The 21,983-nt window shown below is 47.3% G+C and overlaps 1 protein-coding gene across 1 annotated transcript; it reads left to right on the top strand.

Moving 5' to 3' along the window:
- The first annotated feature begins 200 nt into the window (after positions 1 to 200).
- On the top strand, positions 201 to 995 carry LOC139053312 (CLIP-associating protein 2-like). Its single transcript, XM_070530352.1, has one exon. The coding sequence runs from the start codon at positions 201 to 203 to the stop codon at positions 993 to 995; it is 795 nt and encodes a 264-aa protein (XP_070386453.1).
- The last annotated feature ends 20,988 nt before the right edge of the window (positions 996 to 21,983 follow it).

Here is a 21,983-nt window from a genome sequence, read left to right as displayed (position 1 = left end):
TCATCACCGACCGACTGGCGTTCGACACGTGCCGGGAGATTGACTAGCTGCTGCGTGCATCAAGCCCTGCTTCTCGAACGCGCGAAGCTACTGCGGCCGCAAACTGCAGCTGGCCGCCCAGAACTGGGAGGAGCCGTGAAGATCCGCGCGACCAACAGCAGCGTCCGACCGGCAACCGCGAGGCCACGCACGTCAACCGCATGGCGAGCTCGCAATCTCCTGGCGAAACCGGTGTGCACGGGATCGGGCGAGCATCTCAAGAAGTCCTCAGCATCATCGTTGCCGTACTGGAGAACCCCAACAGCAGCGCAGAGCATCGCGAGCAGGCGTTGTCTGAGCTCGTGCCCCTCACTAAGGATGGCTCACCAGAGATGTGGGAAAACCACTTCAGGAACATGCTCCGCTGCTTGGTGAAGGAACTGGAGGACCAAGAGGTGCCAGTAAAGGTGGCTGCACTGCGCGCGTTGGCGGAATTGTTGAAGAGGCAGCCGCAAAGGTTCCACAGTTATTCTGAGCTCACCTTGCTCAAGATCTTCACCGCACTCAAGCAACCTGAGAGAGAGGTGAGCCGAGCGGCCGAGTTGTGCGCCCTGGAGGCTGCTGCGGCGCTACCACCCGAGGAGACAGTGCGACACCTGCACGCGGTCACCGGTGAGTCGGACGTGCAAGGCATCGTCGTCGCTGCGATCAGGGTCATCTCCCGACTGACGGAAGTGCATCCGAAAGCTGTAACTGTCCAGCTTCTACCGCAGACGATGCCACTCTTGAAGAAGGCGTATGACCACAATGCCAGTGCGGTGCGGAAGGCGGCAGTGTTCTGTATGGTGACGCTGCATGGCGTGGTCGGCACTGAACTGATGCATCCGCACGTGGCTTCCCTGACGAGATCTAAGATGGCGCTTCTTAATCTCTACATCAAGAGGGCGCAGCGAAACAGCAGCGAAAGTGCAACTGGCTCGTCTTCGACTGCAGCATCTACCAACATTAAACTGTAAAGTGGGCGTGTGGGGGGCGGGGAGGAAACGGCACCTACCAAGTCAACGTGTGCCTATGGGCTGGGCTACTCGCTTCGCTGCTGCTCTGGCGAAAACAGTGGTCCCGTGCTGGACTTTGCTTGCTGCAGCAACGGAAACATGAACTTTGTTTATTGTGTCGTGTGTTTTTTTTTTTAATTTCTTCGAGCGTGTGACTACAGCCCATTAAGCTGCAAAGTGCATATCTTCAGGTTTCCATTTCAATTGCTGCGAAGGGGGGGGGGGCAGTGCTCCACTTTTATGTGAACAAGTTGGTGACTTTCATGGGCTACCCTTGTGTTATTTTCTGGGGTATTAAAATTTGTAAATGTGTGCAAATGCCTATCAATGTCGCATTATTTTCGCCAAGATTTAAATATAACTCAGCAAGGCGGAATATTTGCGCAAGCAGGTTGCGGTGGTGCAAGAGTTGGCAACTGCGCGCAAAGCATGCTCACAACTTATGAATTTTGCCGTGACACTCGTGTTCGCGCACCGAGCTTCAGGCCAGTTACACTTAACGCTCACCCACATTAGGCCATGTAAGCGATCAACAGGCTGACTGCTTCACCAGTGCTACACCTACTTTTGCCCCATTAGGCAAGTTTTACAGCGAAGCTGTCTGTAACTAGTAGACAGTTTTGATTAACGTTTGCCCTCAAACGTAAACGCATCATATCCAGCTTTAGTGGACACGTACCCACTAGCGCCCCAAGCGGCCCCGGCACGAAGCTAGCGCGTTTTCAATGGAACGAGCGGGTTTTTCGCGAATAACAAAAGCTGCAGGTCGATTATCAAAAAAGCCAGGTGACAGACGTGTTCTGGAAGACAATCCACACGAGCCAAATGCAGTGGTCACTCTATGGCACGTAAGAATTTTGTTCCCACAGCGGTTAAAGATTTAGCAATGGAAGCCTATGGAAACGACGAAAATTTGTACTCGATTTTCGAGGCGAGAACTGTCCCTGTTATTAAACTACGGCGTCTATCGTAATACCCAGTGCAGCGTATGTAGTCCGGAGACTCAGCTTCCGATTGATGCCTATCCCGACTCTCCACACATGGCGTAACACTGTTCCCAAAAGCTTTTTTTTTTAACACTGTCTTGAAACTTCACCTGGTATCTATAAAATGATGAGCGTACCACTGGGCCAAGTAGTAGAATCGCGCGCACCTTTAGTCCCGCGTCGCGTAGGACGCGGTTTCGTTCCCGCTTCGCACTTTCTTTTAAAGCCGCATAGGACCTAGTTGTGTAGTCTTTCACTAGATGGCAGAAACAAAACCCAAAATTTGCTTTCGGTTCTGGTTTTTCAGCGGCGCAGTTTCTTTTTTTTTTAATCCGCATAGGACTTAGTTTTATAGTCTCCCACCAGACGGCAGAAACACAAAACTCATGATTTGCTTTCGGTTCTGGTTTTCCAGTGGTTCTCTTGAAATATTATGTTTACAATTTTTCCTTCCTAAAACATAGCAGTGTCGTGTTCATTCGATGTCATCGCTTTTATGAAAATTTTATTCATTGGACATCATAACTAGAAGCTTGCGCATAGCTTTGTGTTATGAAAACAAAAATTTCGTGCTTTGTAGCGTGCCACCCGGAAGGACAAAATGCCTATTCTTAATGCGTTCTTTTGGATGGTGCGTTTTCTTCTACTTTCGCCTGTCCTTAATGGCGCATACTCCAAGGGAATCAGGTCCACCTAAGCCACAATGCCACCCGGTGGCCAGTGACATTCCTATGCAACATTCTTGCGGAACAAAGGGTCTGCTAAGCTGACTCGCTGCCCAAACGTTAATTATTTCTAAAGATTCATCCAAATAAGAAATGCACCAAGTAGGAAAAGATGTGCAGCGCGTGGATTAATAGCGGCTGTTAATGTGTTCCCTACAGCCAAGTGGTGTGAATCCGTAGGTGTGGCCGTAAAAAAAAACATTTGAATAAATGTCCCGTGCTGTGCCTGCACTGGTCGCTCTACAGAGAAGCTGGCTTGGCTAGCCGTCAGTATTTAGGATCAACATAAGGCGTCGCTCATTCGGTGCAGTTGTTTTCAATGCGCAGCATTCTTTGGCGAGTACCCCAGCAATTTGGTAGCAAAGTCGTGCAAAATCGTGTCTGTGACGCCAAAAAACTTAACGCATTTCCCACATGAATACATAGGTCATTGTAAAAAGGGTTGGGGTGGCCAACTTGAAATTGAAAGTGGCATCAGCATAAATTTGGGCGAGATACAGGGATGGGCCAAGTTGAATTTGGTAGCTATATAGGACTGTCCCAACCTAAATTTGGGGTGAAATGGTAATGAGCCAAGCTGAATTTTAGGCTGATATGGGGGTGGCCCAACCTAAATTTGAGGTGATACAGGGGTGGATAAGCCTAAGTTTGGGGGAATATGGGGGGTGGGCCAGCCTAGATTTCGGGATGATACGTGGGTGGGAGAACCCACATCTGGGGGGATATGGGGGTGGGCCATCCTAACCATGCGATGATATGGGGCTGGGCGAAGCTGAATCGGCGGTGATATGGGCATGGGCTAACTTTAATGTGGGAGTGATTTGCGGTAGGCCATCCTAAATTTGAGGTGATAGAAGGGTGGGCCAGGCTAAGTTTGGGGCTGATATGGGGGTGGGCCAACCTAAATTTTGGTATGCGTCAACTCGAAATTTGGAGGACGATTTATGGAAATTCGTGCGTGGACCAAATTGAAAATTAGGGGTGGCCCAATTGAAATTGGGGATTGGGCCAACTTGAAGTTTAAGGCTGGGTGAAAAGAAAATCGGGCGTGGCCAACTTTAAATTTAAGGGTGGACCAATTTAAATTTGAGGGTGTGCCAAGATGAAATGTGGGGGTGCACGGTTCAACTTAATGTTTGGGGTAAGCCAATTGAAATTTGGGGAGCTGCTTACGAATAGTTAGACATATAGTGTTTCTGCATATTTTTCATCATCGCAAAGTACGTGTATTGATAATTGTTACCCAATACCCCTCAAGGTGAGCTACCACTCGAGCCTTCCCAGCCCACTGAGCTAATAATGTCACAGGAGTGCTCTCATCGTGACGACTGCGACGTTCAATGTGGAGATCCACAATAACAAATCGCAGACCGAGCTGACCATTTTCACACCAATGTCATCGCTAACAGTACTCGCTCGCGCTAGACGCAACACAAGCTTAGAACGATCATAATTCAACTTTCAATTGCATGCTAGTCGACACGTTCTCAGTGCACAATTTCGTCAATCATCTGGATAGGAACCTCGCTGGATGTTTTGCTGTTATGTTGCGTCGTTTTTCACGAAAGCCTTCTCCCGCAAAAACAATACATATTTGAGATTGACGAGGCAAGCTAGTAAATAACTCATACGAAGCAAATGCATAAAGGGTTATAGTGATTTTTCAAAAAATATGTATAAGTAAATAAGATTTCAGATGGTATTGTTTCGACCGGGCATGACAATGATTTTTTCGCGCCTCTCACGGTGCTTTGATCGAAAACCTAATCATTTTGCTGAAACGTGTTGCCCCAATACTACTGTGTAGTATTGTAGTACTACTACTGTTGCCCCAGTACTGTGTACTGTTGTTGATATTATAGTAATGTGGAGTTTTCCTCTTCATAACAGCGCAAAAAGAAAAAAAAATATTACAGATAGTAGCTAAGCGCAACGTACATTGGAAGATTGTACATTGGAACGTACATTGCCCGGGTTGGTCTTCTCCGCTGGTTTTGTTTGTTTTGTGTGTTTTGTTCGTTTTCTCCGCTGATTCTGTTTGTGCGCAACTTCAGCAAAAACAAAGATACTACTTTTTCATTGCCAGGACCTTTATGCCCTCCACACACACAAAGAAGGACACCAGGTAATTGACACTATCAGTTTATAAACTGATTTTGTTTTTCTAATTTCAGTGCAGCATGGTGTCTGCGAGCGGAGTATTTTCTTAGTATCAGTCCAGTGTTAGCAGTGAGAAGCAGTTCAGTCTACCATCCCCGTGAGGGCATACTAGCCATTGTAGCGCTTTACTCTTTGACAGGTGCTAAAAACTTGGTGTGCTTTCTCCTTTCCGCAGGTCGTCCATCCATTCTTTCATGGTTACCATCAACGTTGTGTCCGTCAGGCCTCCTCCTCATTTTAGCTTCACCGTCGCGAGAGCGGACAGAGAAAGGAAGCTTTCTTCACAATCAGCCCCAGCGGGTTTCCAACAGTCGGAACTGCTGCAATCTGCATTCAGTGGCTGGGCATGCTAACTGCATTCTTAGTTTTACAATGGCTAGAGCGCGCAGAAGAAGTAGAGCTTTGGTCGCTATCACTACCACGAAGCCATGTCAATGCAGATATAAGTACGTGCAGGGGCTGGGCATGCTAACTTCTGCGCTACCACCTGCCGCCGCCACCTCACATTTTCTATGCATACCTGCTTCTTGTTTTCATCGCAGACGCATGCAGGACAAACGCGGATAAGTAATTGGATTGTATTGGGAAAACGTTCATTAAGCCTGTAGTAAAGCGGGATGGCGCGCTTCGGACGCGGCCTACGTCGTCATCGTGGCGGGTGCTCTGCGAGGGCTGTGGGTTGTGGCGCGAGTTGGGCTGTGGGTACATAGTGTTTTTTTTTTGGCTGGTAGTTAAGTATATCCGTGCAGAGGGATATTTTCAGAAGACGTGACTGGAATATGCACAGTATCATGCCTAAGATTGTAATTTATTTTGCTTAATACACATTTAAATGTCTTTCTCATAATTTTAAACGAATGAAAAAAAAAATTATGGGGTTTTACGTGCCAAAACCACTTTCTGATTATGAGGCACGCCGTAGTGGAGGACTCCGGAAATTTCGACCACCTGGGGTTCTTTAACGTGCACCTAAATCTAAGTACACGGGTGTTTTCGCATTTCGCCCCCATCGAAATGCAGCCGCCGGGGCCGGGATTCGATGCCGCGACCTCGCGCTCAGCAGCCCAACACCATAGCCACTGAGCAACCGCGGCGGGTTTCTAAACGAATGAGTCATTGGCCATAAATTCCACAGAAGGCAGATGGATATTGATATGGTAACTTAATTTCTTACAGGTAATGAGGCCTCTACCATTATGACCGGGGTTGTCGGAGAAGTATGGGAGAGGCCTTTGCCCTGCAGTGGGCGTAACCAGGCTGATGATGATGATGATGATGATGATGATGATGATGATGATGGATGAGGCCTCTTGGGCATGCTAACAGGTTTCCAAGTTAGGTATAGCACATGAGCACTTTGTGTCATGGCACGACAGATATGCACCTCCTAGGAAACAGAACTGATAGTATAGTTCGAATGAATTCTATCACAGTAAATTATTTAAGGTGCTTTGAAAGGTTAAAATTTTTTCTAGGCTATCGAGGTTCAGGACGTTTAGTTAACGCAAAAAAAAAACATATCGAGCAAGAAATGCCCTGTCAGTATGCTTCACTTTCTTTTTTTTTCAATAAATGGAACCGATTTCCCTCAATTTTTATGAGGTGAAACGTTTTAAAAATATATTTAACACAGAGATTCTCTGGAAACTTTGTATGACATATAACAAGACAGCATACCTATGTGGCCATTTTAAAATTTCCCGATCTTTTAGCCTTCCCTGGCTGTTTTCATGAAAATTTTCTGGCAATCTATGACGCCTGCAGCTTAAGTGCAATAAAAAAATATTGTTGTTTAATGCTTGCCAAGTACTGCCAGTCCATAATATTTAGATAAAACGAATAACACGTCAGTCACTTGACATGCAGTATTAGATTCAACTGACTTGAATCCCTTGTTTAATAAAGCTTACAAGAGTTCCGGCAAGTTCGTAATTGATGGCCAAACGAGTACAGCACAGAAGACACAGAGACACACGTAAAGCAAATGCAGCAATGTGAGGGAAAATTATACAATGAGTTATTTTTACGGTTCAATAGTAGTTTTCTATATAATTTGCTCTCATCACTTATGCCTCTAGTTAGCTGTTTACCTCTGACTAAAGACTACATGGCAACATTAATCAGTACCATTATGATGTTTCGTTATATTACAGTATGATAAGCAGTTAGACAACCGTAATGGTCGCCGGTGCCAGCAACGCTACGTTTCGTTTCAAGGCAGGTTCATGTGACACACAGTGTACTTATAAAAATAAAAGAAATACGAGAATCCCAAACGATTCCTATAAAAATAATTGGTGAAACAAAGATACCCGGCTGGACTGTGCACATTTTTCACGTGTTAATGCAATATGCCCGTGCCGAAAGAACATCCTCAGCATACTGAGTGCAGTTTTGAACAATCACGTTAAGATTTGCAATTTATTTCCGCTTAGAATAGTCTGCAATGTCTCTTTTCTCATACTTCCAGATGAATACATTTGCCACACTTTCAGTAGAATGCACATGAACGGGGGCGTACTGATCAGGTTACTTATCAACTAAAACATGTTACGTTCTCTTAGGTGTGTTGATAAGGGTAGAACAAATACAATGTCCACTGAATTGTTTGAATAATCTGTGCGTTATCTACTAAGAAAAGACCACCAAATCGATAATCTGGCTCTTTTTTTTCTTTTGTACGGCGCATATAGTATGCAGTCTGTCCAAGACGACTGCACTACATGCAACAGTAATGAAAGCCGTAACACTTATTACGCACGACAAGGGCTTCATACCATGCACGACTGGCACAATGCGAATCTGCGCCACCAGCTGCCTAGTGATCAAGAGTACGTAAACTGCATAACGCCGAAACATCGAAAGCCGCTTAACGCTTTTCATATAGCTCGAAAGATAACTTCTGCTGCTAAACTGTTTAAAAAAGAGACAAAAACAAATTTTCGGACTACCGTCAAACGCAATGCCTTCAGTTTGAAACGTGTAACGGTGCTTCCCGGAGCGACTAATTTATTGTTCTCTAACTTTTTCGGCTAAGTTGCGAAGCTGCGAGTGACTGAGCTTATCGCAAGTTTCATGCTGCAAAAGCGTTTGTGGTTGCATATAAATAGATTGGGTGAATCCAGAGATTTCTGCTAGATATTTCTTCAAGTCTCGTGTTTTGCTTGCGCTAACTTCCCAAAATTATTTAGACTGGTTGCCAGGAACCTTAAAAATACTGCTACTTTTAAACTATGCGAAAACGGAAGCGCACACACTGCCGATACATGCCCCGCAATCACACCTTTCATCCGAACACGCTAGCAGTTATTCAACTATACGTGTCTGTAGGAAAATTCTTGATGCTAACACAATTTCGAGATATATACGTAAAGCGTGTCACGAGAATTTCACTTCACATGCGGCGCAGCATTCATCGCGGCCGGACCAAGCGCAACGAAATGAGATCTACCACACTGGCTGCCCAACACACACAATCCGCTTAGTGGTAGCTCAGTATCAAGGTAAAACATGGTGTACTTCCTTTTTTACGGACCTAAACTATATTGCTAAAATCAACAAGCCCGAGCGATCGCTCGCCGTAAAACATTCCGTATAGTAGAAGCGAGAACAATAGCGTGTTATCAAACCATGCCAAGAACAAACCGACACTATACCCGAGTCGCCTGCGCTACATGCAGCCGGTTCGGGCTACGAAATGCGCTCACATAATCGTGAGCTATTGACGCAGAACATCTTTGCTAAAGCTTCCCGTTCAGTGTAGTTGACGTGTGATGCCACAAAGAAGACACGCATACACAGACACCAACGTTCAGGCAGAAACCGCACACCGGTACAACCGTTTACGTGCCTGGCGCACTCGTTGAGACGGCGCACCGCCGCGCATGCGCAAGAGCTCCGCGCATGCGCAGGTGCTCCGCGCGCGAGGGCGTGCGCGCTCGGAGGAGTGTGAGCGCCTTTTTCTCCTTCATTTTTTTTGTCTCTTTCTCTCTCTCTGCACGCCATGCGCGCCGGAACGGGTGGCTTTTCCATTATTCTTCTTTTTTCATGGACGAAGGAAATGCGCTGGCAGGTTGTATGACAAACGCTGTGGGCTATCGTATGAGACTGGAACGCTAACATGAATGCGCTGTTTGTAAAAGCCGTTACAGGGCCCTTTGGACATCTCAGGCGCATTATTGCCAGCGTCGATGAGTAATACAGCGTATTTGTAGCATATCTTCCAGCGTACCACCAAATTTGATGCGCGCACGTACGTTATTGCTAATTTTCTGTTCCGATGATAGGTCAAAGCAATCAGTACAGCATTGAGGTACTCATATGCGTGGCTGCGCAGGCATACCGCCGGCGAAATACTGGGTGGGCTCAGAGAATTTGACACCTATTTTAAGTGAATGAGAAACTTTGATGAGCTTATAGTGCAGGACATCAGTCAACAAAAAACCGCATTATGTTAGTGACGCAGCCGAGATATGAAGACAATGTGAAAAGTATCCGAGACTCGGACGACACACAATGCGAACACCACATGCGCGACATCGGTTCATCGCAGATTCCCGAAGTCCGCGTTGTCAGCTACAAACATTACGAGTGTCTTTGCTGTTAGCTTGATGCCTGTTTGGAATGCACTTGTAGCTGAAGCTGGCGTTCATAACATCTATTATAACAATTGGATCGGCGTTTTGCTTTCTTTATTCTACTGCCGCAAAAGTGATGCGACAACTGTGAAGACTGCCGAGAGCGACTACGTAGATCATATCATGTCGTCAACAAATGTGGAGGTACACACTATGTGTATACTAAAGTCTACAAATAGGCTCTACAGCAATCTCAGCAGTATACAACTTCAGTGGCTTATATCAAGCGCAGCTACGTATTATCCACCGGTACCTGCGCTTGGTTACAGCGTACACGGGTTGGGCCCAGATTAGCGACGTTTGTCTATTGTTAATATATAGACATGCAAGACCACGACAACTCAGAGGCAGACCAGGTGTTGAATTCACCACCTACTCTGCCGGCTTTCGCCACTTATTCACCACCTTTGCCACATCTTCACCATCTGACCTTCACCACCTGATCTTCGCGAAGTGCACGTCCGGGAAGCAGCCAGGTTTAGGGCCTTCGGGTGCCTGGAAGACCTTGGTGACTCGGACGGTGCCTGCTCCGCCGCGATCCTCGTTCGGTGCAGCTGCACCGAACGCAGACTAGCAGTGTGCACGGTTTGCCCGCCGCGCCGGGGTTGCGGTGCCGTCGTGAATGAACCAGTACCATATCATCGCGTTTGCAGAGGGCAGGGGGTACGGGAACTCGGAATTACATATTATCGACTTTCTTCTATAGACATTCAATACACCGGGAGTAGACAAAAAAAAAGAAACCTTGTCGACTATTGTCCATAATATAGAGAGTCTACAGGCAAAGTATGGACAAAAATAAACAGAAACTATATCGGCTTTCGTCTACAGGTAGTCCATATAGAGGGGAAGCAGACAAAAAGAAACGAACACCATATCGACTTTTTTCTATAGACTGTCTATAGACTGCGAATAGACAAAAAAATAGAAACGTTATCGACTTTTGTCTATAGACAGTCTATAGACTTTGTATCAACAAAAGTCCAAATCTATAGAAAGGCAAGGTCGTCTATAAAATGTTTATAGATTTTCTATAGACAGTCTAAAGTCATTTTTTTAAGGGACGGACCTTAGTAAAACTGTAGGTTGTCTTTACCGGATCAGCCATCTCTTGCCCGTTTCCCTAAAGGTGTCCATATACTATGCACTATTCATTATAAAATATGAAGACGCCGAGTAAACAGACACACACAAGAGAATAGAACGGGACAGGGCGCCACTCGCAACTGTTTTATTTACAGAACGCAGGCACATATATACTGTGAGTCAACACATGTGCACAAAGCAAACATTCATTCAAGCATGTAATCAAAAATTCATGACGCAACACGCTCAAGAAACCTCGTCTCGGCCTTATATAATGTTATCGAAGTATCGCTAACGCACAAGCTGCCTTTCTTGCCTATGTGATAGGCTTCAACCAGTTCCCTTGCTCTAGTATCTTTACTTCGGGCAAGAATCCGCACGTCTGAAAAACGTGGTTCACAAGAGCGTGACGGACAGGTCCCGATGTGCTTAGGCAAATTTGGGCCCTCTTTCATTAGCTCAACATTTCTTTCGTGCTCCCTGACACGCTCATTAACACAGCGCCCGGTCTGACCTATATAGGAACGACTGCACGAAAGGGGGATCTCGTAGTCAACCCCTTCGGCACACTTCATGAAAGGTCGCCCATGTTTGGTTCCACAGCCTTTTTTCACTTCTTTTTTCTTTTCTTTTGGTGATTTGGGAGCAAAGGCTTCTGAGCTTCCTTGGGGCTGAAAACACTAGCGGGACGCCATGTCTGCTCGCTACCTTCTTCAGATTGTGGGCCACCTTGTGCACATACGGCACAGCCACCGGTCTCACCTCTTGTCGAGGGGCCTCTGCTCCAGCTCTCATCGCCTTTCTCTTCATTTTCTGTAAGAGGCTTTCGGCTACTCCTGTTAGGAGCGAACCCTAGCCCAACAAGAAGTGCTTTTAAGATACTATGCACTATGTTTTTCCAAATTGTCCTATTGTGCACTGGTCTGGGGCACTACAACAATAACTAATTTTCAGCAGTTATTGCCTCTGCAAAAGAAGGCATTTTGGGCTATTGAGGGTTACCATGGTAGGCCCGAAAACCTACGAACATTACCACTCTATCATAAGCATGATTTACTTCAAGAAACCATGTTTACATATATCGCCAGTTACAGTACATCCATCGTAATCGTTTGTATTCCATTGCTCCAAACCGCCCTCCTTCTAAATACACCCTTCGCCAACACAGAAACTTGGTCCCTAAAACGAGGACAAATTACGGCAAACAAAAGCACGATTACCAGATTCCAGTTGTTCGCAATAACCGATCTTTAAGTGTCATGTTTTATCTCCCTAAGAACCAATTTTAAAAAGACATAAAAAGTTACTAATCAGCACTGACTCAATATAATTTCAGTTTTTTACTTAGCGAAGCATCTCTTGTTTTCCTATCACGTTGTTTACGTGTGTGTTTTCTTTAGCGACCTCATGCCCTGTTTATACACTGCCTTTTGATTTAAGGTGCACTGTCGTTGTATCAAAAGTAATATTTTTCACGGCAATACTGTGGTTTGATGAAATGTATTTTGTTCACTATCATACTGTGATGCAATGTATTTGATGCAATGTGTTTTGTTCACTATCATACCATGTTAATATGTATTTCTGTCTTGCTCACTGCTGTGTCGACTGTTTTGGGGAACTGTGACCTCGTCAGGCTTTACCGCCTTTTGTCGCAGTTCCCTCTTTCATCTTTGAAGGAAAATAAACCTCAACTTCAACTTCTACATTTGTTTATTCAAAATTGGCAAAAATCGCAAATTTTCAGAAAACGAAACCATCAGTTTACAACTGTGTCTTTCGGCAATGGAAACTGATATCACAGTTCTGTGCATTGCATCTTACAGCACATCTAAAGCGGAAAAAATCGATATATTACGCATGAATCTAAAAAAGTTTAGTAATGTGGAAATACAGCTTTTCCACAACCCTTGTTCACAACGTAACGACTTCACGTAAGATATAAATCGGCATATTTGATTTGTCCGCTTTGAATTGTCTAAAGGAAGCTGTTTACAGAACCGCGATATCAGTTCTTGATGCGGAGTTATTAATTTTTAAATTTCGTGCTTCTGTATTTTTCGCACTTTTGAATTTTCGAAAATCTTTTACCAAGAATTCAAGCCCTAAATGAAAATTCCGCTTCCAATAGTCATTAGAGTTTACCTTTCTCTCCCGAATTCAGCAAATTTCATGAAAGTCGGCCCAGGGGTTCTCTCAGAAAAGCGTTTAGGCGTTTTACATCTACTCGAATAGGCCGCGCCGGAGTTGGGCCCGAGTTAAAGCTTACTCTTAACGACTTCACTCTTAAAACGGTTGCACCCTTTGGGGCGTATATTTGTCCCACAACGATAATCGTCATCTGCCTTGCTTGCGTTTCCTTTCATGAAAACTATGGGCGTTCGCTACTTTCCTGTCGAGAATGCCGCGTCCCGCTGATATCGCGCACGCCCTTCGTGACTGGGAAGTACCGGGCTCGCAGCGTTAAAGAAAGTAAACGCGGGCGAGACAGATGACGATTATTGTTGTGGGACAAGATGAGCCCCACAGGGTGTAAATTTTTCTAAGAGTGTTCGGTGTAAAAAAAAAGGAATAAAATAACAAAAGAAAAAAGAAAGACGCCTCAGCCGTCAATATGGCCGCCTCAGATTTCGTCATGATGGCACCGCCACCATCGGCACGGCTCCGTGCGCAGCTACCAAGCTGTTCACTTTCGATATCTTTCTTCCCTCTTGATGCCAGCGACGCGCAAATCTGCACAATCATTCCGTCATGCATCGCTTCTGCGACCAAGCAAGATTTCGGCGGCACACGTTCACTGCCGTATTCACACTAAAACTTTAAAATGCTTGCCTTCGAGAAAGCAGCATGAATAAGAATGGAACGCGACTATGTGGCCATGGGGAACATGTTCACGGGGCCATACTATTGATGACAGCATCACAAAAGGCTGGATGTGGTCAGGTTGACTTTACAGGTTTGGAAGGAATGACTGACGGGCTAGTTGCTTCATTATCACATAAAGAATAGCGCTTGAAGTTAGCGCAGTTTCTGTGTGGTTCCTCCTTTGTGTCCCGTCGCGAAGTGCTGTTCTTTCTGTGACTTTACAGATGTTTTTTTTCTGCGCCAGTTACGTTTTTTTTATTTATATGTCCAACCGCCAAACAAAAGGTTATTCTGAATGTTTCATTTCAGCAAGGCTTGTTACCCTCCTGTCTTTCATTCCCGTTCGCAAACACGCGTAAGATGCAAGTGCTGCGTGAAGAGCGTCGTTAGTCCAAGCCAGCGAGCTACCGTAACTCACCTCGCCTATATCGCTGTCATTTAGGCGTAGATAAGAAATAATAATATTTGGGGTTTTACGTGCCAAAACCACTTTCTGATTATGAGGCACGCCGTAGTGGAGGACTCCGGAAATTTTGACCACCTGGGGTTCTTTAACGTGCACCTAAATCTAAGTACACGGGTGTTTTCGCATTTCGCCCCCATCGAAATGCGGCCGCCGTGGCCGGGATTCGATCCCGCGACCTCGTGCTCAGCAGCCCAACACCATAGCCACTGAGCAACCACGGCGGGTTAGATAAGAAATATATATATTTTAAATCGGCGCATCACGAATCCAAAAAGAGCTGCCCGCGACCAGCCCAGCTAGGTTTCTTTCATTTCGTACTTCGTCGTAGCGGCTAATAGTAGCTCACGAAGCAGAGCACTGAGTGTGGATATGGCAGAGAAGGTGTTCTATATACTGTCTCGTCACCCATCAAAAATTGCCCGCCGTGCTACTAGCCATTCCTAGAAAATTGTATATGTGACGCCCAGCCATTTGCAACACAGCAACTTTGTTTTGCGATGGGAGAGTCCAGGTGAGAGACGGGTGGTTATGAAGATAAAGACAAGCTAGTTTCGGCAGTAACTTAGGAATGCATGAATGAATGCCTTCATTTATTGAGAAAAAGGAGGAGCAAGCATCAGTGGAAGCACGTCTCAGCCGATTACGAAAGAAGCGGGGGACAAAGAGGAAAAGCTGGGGCCTGGTTGGCAAGCGAAGTCGCAGCTTAGGGTCGAGAGAATATAAACAAGAGTTGGCGAAACCAGTTGAAATCCAGTGTAGATGTGTGATGTGCCGAGTAAATGATTGGAGTCACCGCCCAGCATCCGTCCTTTGCGGCAGTATAAGTTCCCGCCGTTCTTGGCAACAAACTTTTACTGAAAACCAATCTTCGCAATTACTTATCCATCAGCCGTGCCTAGCCACGTATTCCTTAGTGGCAGGGTCTGTGGATTACAACTACGCTGTCCCGACAAGTTACGACCATAACGTGGCACTTGCGGTTACGGATGCCATACTCGTGACTCTTACTATACTACTACTATACTGCGCGAATTCTATAAACATGGGTTTACTGCACAAATTAGTGAACAGACATTTTAGAACCGCGTTTTTCACCTTACATACGCTCAACGCAAGCAGCATTGCAGCATGTTACGGTGCGCGTCCCTTCAAGTCAGGGACGCGAACGCAAACATAAGAACGCGATAAAAGACAGGGTCTTGGGCCTCGTGCCAAACATATCCAAGCCAACAATATGTTAACAATCATGCCGTCGTTTCTATGCAAAGAGGTTATGGAGTGACAGTCCAATCCGCCACCTACGGGAGCGCGTGAAGCCGCCAGGGGCACACATTGTTAGAGGAAAAGGAGTGCGCGACGCAACCTGTGCTTGCGGTTCTGCGATGAACAAATAAAATTAAGCCCCTGTAGGAAGTACATCAGTCCGCCATTGTGTGTCGCTGTTGTCAAAAATAAGATGTCATGGTGGTGGGTGGCGTGTGTTCTGTGTGCAATATGTGGCGAGAACTGAAAAACAGTCGTTTCCTGTGTTCTTCATTCAGTAACCTGCCACGTGCATCGGCACTGTGATGCCCTTTCGTCGATACGTGGTGCCGGCCCATATTGACACAACATGACCTCAATATATAGTATCCTTATGCCATTTTTTAAAAAATCACTATTTGTGTAAATGAGCGTTTTTGGTTTAAACCTAGAAAACAAGAAAAAAATATTTAACGGTAGGTCTCAATTTTGTCCGGCATTTCAGTTTTAGCTGAAAAGAGTCGGTGAAAGCAAATTTACAATAAAGCTAAGGCGACCCACAATCTGCACGCAGCCGCAAGCCTACATGCGCTCCAATGAGAATAACCTGCCAAAGTTAAGGTCACGTGTCAGCTGGCGGCTCAAGCAATTTTTACTTTTCGTTTCTGCATCCGTTCTGCCTGCGTCTGCGCCAAAAACGTGAAGTCTGAAGGCAGATAAACAGAAATTGGTGGAGGCAGGTGGTAGCGTAATGGTTAGAGTGCCCATCTCCAAAATGCAAGATGGTGCATTTGGGAGATGGGCTCGAATCCCGGTGGTTTGTTTGTGCAGACAGCTTTCTGTGCTCTCTGGTGACTGCGAAGCTCAGAATGAGGCGGCAGCCTGACTGCAACGGTCGCCGTCAACGTAACAGAATAAGCGGACGTGCAAGGTCACCCCTAAAGCCGAAAGCACATTCAGAGGAAATACACTATGCCCTTGTCGACAAAAAAAACAAAAAAAAAGAAACGTGATGAGTAACGAGCGATGTTGTTCAGCGAGTCTGTTGACGGATATTGTCACCATAGACAGGACCACGCTCCAATCCCGGTGCTCAGCGGAAATATACATTGACAGCGTGTAAACTACAGTGTAATTGATATTTCATTAGGGTCGTGGCGTGTTTGTGTTGTGTCTAGCAGGAGCGAGTAGTTTAAGAGATGACACTGGAGAGATGGCGGTGAGTGAAGTCCGCGAAAAGTAATTGAGGATAGCAGTATTGAACGTCGACGCTATGTTGAATAAAGCCTGCGACTTCAGTTGCTGAGCCGCCAGAAAGGCTTGAGTGGTAGCGTACCACTGGGCGTAATTGGTAACTACAGCGATAGACACACACTTTGCGGAAGCAAACAGAGGAAAGGGACGTAGTCAGTTGGCCGCCCTTTTTGAGCTCTGGCATAGTTTGAAAAATGAATGTGGGGAAGTATGACGCGCAAAATAGTATATGTCAACCCAAATGAATAAGCGTGGTCATACTTGCGCGACACGCCATGGTGGACTGCCACCAGGACATCATGAAGTTGCAGCGATGAGAGTTTTCATTGGGTACTTGAGAATAAAAACGAGCACATAAGAGACGACAGAGGGGCATTTCTAGTGTACAAGAGCACATCGCCACTCCCCCCCCCCCCCGGAAAGAAATAAAAAATAAATCACGAATATAAACTTACGAATAGGGAGCGCTACAGCGCTCGTTGATGTTGTTTAGGATGACGTCAGCATTTCATTCAGCGGTTATTTCTGAGAAAATGAGTTGACGTTCCGTTTATTTGTATCGCAATATGGCAGGCGTAATCAGGCAAACATTGACACCATTTCATTAGAAAGTGCCTGTCAACTCTGTGGAGATCACGTATGACAATGATAACAAACACAGAAAGCTTTGCTTAGATCGATTCGCACATACATGGGATCCGCATAATTTTTTGACTGTCAATTTAAATGTTTAAGAATGGCGCTGATTAACGTAATATTTCCATTCACAGTGAGAAAAAGCGGCTGTCGTATCCACAGTAGAATTGATTTAAATGGCTTTAATCCCATGGACATTATACCGTTGCCAACTTCCGTGGAATTGGAGTCGTCAAAATGGGATACAGTTGACAGGAAAATCAAGAGGTTGATGAACGGCAAGAAGGCAGAAGCTTGCACAAGACCTCAGGGATATAAAATGACTTTTAGAGCAGCTTGGTCAGGGGGCCATGCAATGGTTTCCACGTCTGTTAAAGGTCCTCCAAAATGTGAACAGAGGCCGACAAACATGCGGGCATTTTGGGAATGGTGAAAGCGCTGGAAATTTCAGTACAGCATTAGCCTAAATATAAAAGATGACTTAAAAATAAGAAACCATAACGTTGACAGAGTGGCCAAATTTTGGCACAAATAAATTGGCTGATGAAGCAGTTCAGCTGAAATGCAATGGTGCAAAATAAGGCGAGAATGTCGGCAAGTGTTGAACAAAGGTCAAGTAGGTCCTGTGGCCAACGCCAGCAGTCGGCAGCTGTCAAGCGACTGCACGTATTAGCGAGATGCCTGGTCGTCAGTAGTTACAGTATGATTCGGGTCTGAAATATTGGACGTGGACTCCATCACATTGAATACAGTGCATTCTACGGTGTCACTCTTGAGGATGGGAACACATATCTACAGCAACCCCAGGGACTCGCGCCAGCAGTTCAAGACCATCCTCAAGAAAGCGACCGACTTGGCCGGCTCTCGACCCTTAGTCGTCGTCGGTGACTTCAACGCACCGTACGGCATCTGGGGTTACGTCTACGACACTACCAAGGGGCGCAACCTGTGGCAAGACGCCAATGAGATGGACCTCACTCTGGTCACTGACAAGAATTTTCCTACGCGCATCGGCAACTCCGTCACCCGGGACTCGACACCCGACCTCGCGTTCGTCAGGAACGTTGAGGACGTGGGCTGGGAGAACACCGCCATGGAGTTCGGCAGCGACCACTACATTCTCGAGACCAACTTCAAGGTGTCTCGGAGTAGGATCAAGGAATTCACGTTCATCGATTGGGACCGCTTTCGCAAGATTCGCGAAGAAGCCGGCAAAGACAGGGCATCCGCCACCCTCGAAGAATGGTGCGAAGGTGTCCGGAATGACGCTTCCGCAGCTACCAAGAAAGTAGAAACCGATCTCGACGTCGAGCGGATGGACAGCAGACTTGCCCACCTGATCGAGGCCAAAAACGCCCTGCTCCGCCGATGGAAGGGCCAACGGCTCAATCGCAGAGTCCGAAAAAAGATCTCAGAGCTCAACAAGGTCATCGATGACCACTGCAAGGCGCTATGCCAGCAGCAGAGGGACGAGCTCTGCGAATCCATCGACGGACAGATGCGCAACGGCAAATCCTGGGGTATGCTGAAGCACCTTCTCGACGAAAGCGGCTCAAAGTCAAATCAGAGGCATACGTTGGCCCGGGCCCTTCACGAAGCCACCAGGTCTCACACGGTCGATGAGCTCGTCTAAAAACTCGTACAGAAGTACTTGCCCGTCTGTCGCGATGGAGATCCAGTGACCCAGCTCCCGGACTACCGAGGCCCTCAACGCCCCGAGCTGGACGAAGACTTCTCCGTTGCCGAGGTCAGACAGGCCATCTTCGCACTCAACCGCAAGTCTGCACCTGGTCCAGACGGAGTCACCAACAGAATGTTGAGAAACCTCGAGGACACGTCGATCGTCTTCCTGACCGACAAAATCAACGAGTCCTCGAATAGCGGCGTTGTTCCTGCAGAATGGAAGATGGCCTGCACGGTGCTCATTCCCAAGCCCGGCAAGGCCCCGAACATCGAGAATCTCAGGCCGATTTCTCTAACCTCCTGCGTCGGCAAGGTCATGGAGCGCGTCGTCCTCAACAGGGTCAACGGGTACCTCGAAGACAACGAGGTTTACACGTACATGATCGGGTTCCGCGTCGGACTCTCGACGCAGGATGCAAGGAAGCTAATAAAGCATCAGATTGTGGATGGCCGTTCCAGAGACGTCAAGGCTTTGCTCGGTCTGGACCTCGAGAAAGCTTTCGACAACGTGCTCCACAGCTTCATCGTAAAGACCATTTCAGACCTGGGTCTCGGTTACAGATTTCATAGCTACGTCAGCTCTTTCCTAACGGACAGGAAGGCCAAGCTTCGCATTGGGGACTTCCGCTCCAACGAAGTGCCCCTCGGAGGGCGGGGCACTCCTCAGGGCGCCGTCATCTCACCCACCCTGTTCAACATCTGTATGATTGGCCTTTCCGAGAGGTTGGCACGCGTAGAGGGCGTCAAGCACACCATATACGCCAACGACATCACCTTATGGTGCCCCGGCGGCTGCGAGGGCAGAGTCGAAGAATCCATGCAGGAGGCGATCGATGTGATCGAGGAGTATCTCCGCCCCACCGGACTTCGATGCTCCCCCGCCAAGTCGGAGCTTCTGCTTTACAGAAAAGAGAAGGGAGGCAGACCCAAAGATTGGAAGCCAGTTTCCGAAAGCAGCATCAGTCTTCGTACTTGTGATGGGAGGGTGATACCAAAGGTCGACGTTATTTGGGTCCTGGGCATGTTTGTCGAATTCAATGGTGGGAACGGAACGGCTCTCCGCAAGATCATCGCAAAGACGGACAACGCTTTCCGCCTCGTTCGCAGAATAGCAAACCGGCACCGAGGAATAAAGGAAAACAATCTCCTTAGGCTTATCAATGCCTTCGTGCTATGTCACTTTACGTACACAATTTCTATGCACAACTGGCTCAGAGCGGAGCGAGACAAGCTCAACGCTCTCATCCGCAAAGTGGTCAAGAGGGCTCTCGGGCTACCCATCAGGACCCATACCGTGGATCTCCTCAAGCTGGGGGTGCATAACATTGCCGAGGAGATTGCCGAAGCCCAAGAACGTGCGCAACTCACTCGCCTGAGCACCACAGCGGCAGGTAAACACATCCTCGAAGAGCTGGTTTACCAACCTGCGGGATTCCCGATAGTCAGTACCCTGATACCTAGGTGCATTCGAGACAAGTTCGAAGTGGCCCCTGTGCCCCGAAACGTCCATCCCGTCCATAACGAGGGCAGACGCAAGGCCAGAGGAGCAGCCATCCTCAAACAGATCAAGCAACGAGACATTAGAGCAAGCTTCGTCGACGCCGCGGAGCACAGCGATGGAAAGACCTTTGCCATCGTTGTGGTCGACTCCAGCGGCAAGATTTCTAATTGCGCCTCCATTCGCACTTCAGATCCCGGAGTCGCCGAGCAAGCCGCCATCGCCCTCGCCCTGCTAGGCAGTCGTGGGTCCGAGATATATAGCGATTCCAAAACGGCAGTTAGGGCTTTTCAGAAGGGTTGCATCGCCAAGCAAGCTGCTCGTCTTCTGAGCAACTGGAGTCGATATGCTCTCACGCATCATTCAATCCACTGGGTTCCAGCTCACGTAGGGTCGGTCGAGGGTGCTCCCCTGAACCTGAATGAGTCTGCTCACGAGGCTGCGCGTGACCTCACCGACCGCGCTTCCTCTGCAAGAAGCACCAACTCCCCTCCTCCCTATGGCCACAGGGATGCTCCCGCTACTCACAACGAGATTATTAAATTCTTCTACATGTCTAGAAGGGTCTTTCCACCCCTTCACCCTAGGTTGAATAGGGCGCAAGCCGTTTCTCTTAGGCTTCTGCAGACCAGTACGTATCCGTGTCTGTCCGTTCTTCACGAGGCTTACCCGGACGTGTATCGCGACGACGCCTGCCCCTCCAGCGGGCAGACCTCCACTCTAGGGCACATGCTGTGGGAGTGCGGGTCGACATACCCCAAGTTCATCAAGGAGGCGTGTGACTCGCTTCTGAGTAGCCCAGCTCTAGAAAAGCAAATCCTGGCTGTCCGGCGTGCCCGCGACCGGGCCGGTAGGCTAGACCTGCCGGTCCCGACGTGGGACTAGCCGGGTGCGCGACGAGTTCGCGTCCTCGCCAGACCTACAATAAAAGTTTCTTCACTCACTTGTCTCACGTGCCGGCTGTCACCTTCCTCCTACTGCTAACATTCCTTCCCCTCCGTAGTTGCTTAGCTTTTATTGGGTTCGGCTGCTAATCACGAGGTCTCGGGATCGAATCCCAACTACGGCAGCCGTATTTCAATGGGTGTGAAATACGAAAACGTGCGTACTTAGGGTTAGGCACACGTTAAAAAATCCCAAGTGGCCTAAATTATTCCCGAATCCTCCACTACGGCGTGCCTCATAATGAAATCTTGGTTTTGGCAAGTAAAACCTCATAATGTGTTATGTAACATTCTTTAAGGATGTCCTGAGCAGTCGCACAACTCTTGAATACAATTAAGTGTCAGGAGTTGTGCCGAGGTCTTTGAGTATGTAGAAAACCTTTATGGCGTTCCATCGCTGCTAGTCTACATTGCGGCTATATAATAAAGGCGGAAGGGCAACATGGTAGAGAATGTGGAGAACATACAAATCCCGCATATATTGCTGCACAATAATTTTAAATAGCGTTCTTTCTTCACGCACGTGGATAACCGCCATAGGAGACTACTTTGGAAACTAACTGCAAGTATACTGTGTATGTCGTACCCAAGGGTGTACCTGGCCTGGTGGCCAGTAAATGTGACGTAATATAGCGATCAGCTTGGGCCATAGCATGCTAACGGGCGACGAGACAGGCTGAAGTGACTAGCGCAAGAGTGGAGAAGGACAAGCACAATAAGGACAAGCGCCCAGTTGGAAGTTTACGCTTATCCTTGTCGCCTCTTTA

This window comes from Dermacentor albipictus, unplaced genomic scaffold, assembly GCF_038994185.2.
Source record: "Dermacentor albipictus isolate Rhodes 1998 colony unplaced genomic scaffold, USDA_Dalb.pri_finalv2 scaffold_88, whole genome shotgun sequence".
Classification (NCBI taxonomy): domain Eukaryota; kingdom Metazoa; phylum Arthropoda; class Arachnida; order Ixodida; family Ixodidae; genus Dermacentor; species Dermacentor albipictus.
This window is presented reverse-complemented; position numbering and strand designations above follow the sequence as displayed.

What these genes read in the sequence shown, in the direction of transcription:
- LOC139053312 (XM_070530352.1), top strand. Translation starts at nt 201, where the DNA reads ATGGCGAGCTCGCAATCTCCTGGCGAAACCGGTGTGCACGGGATCGGG.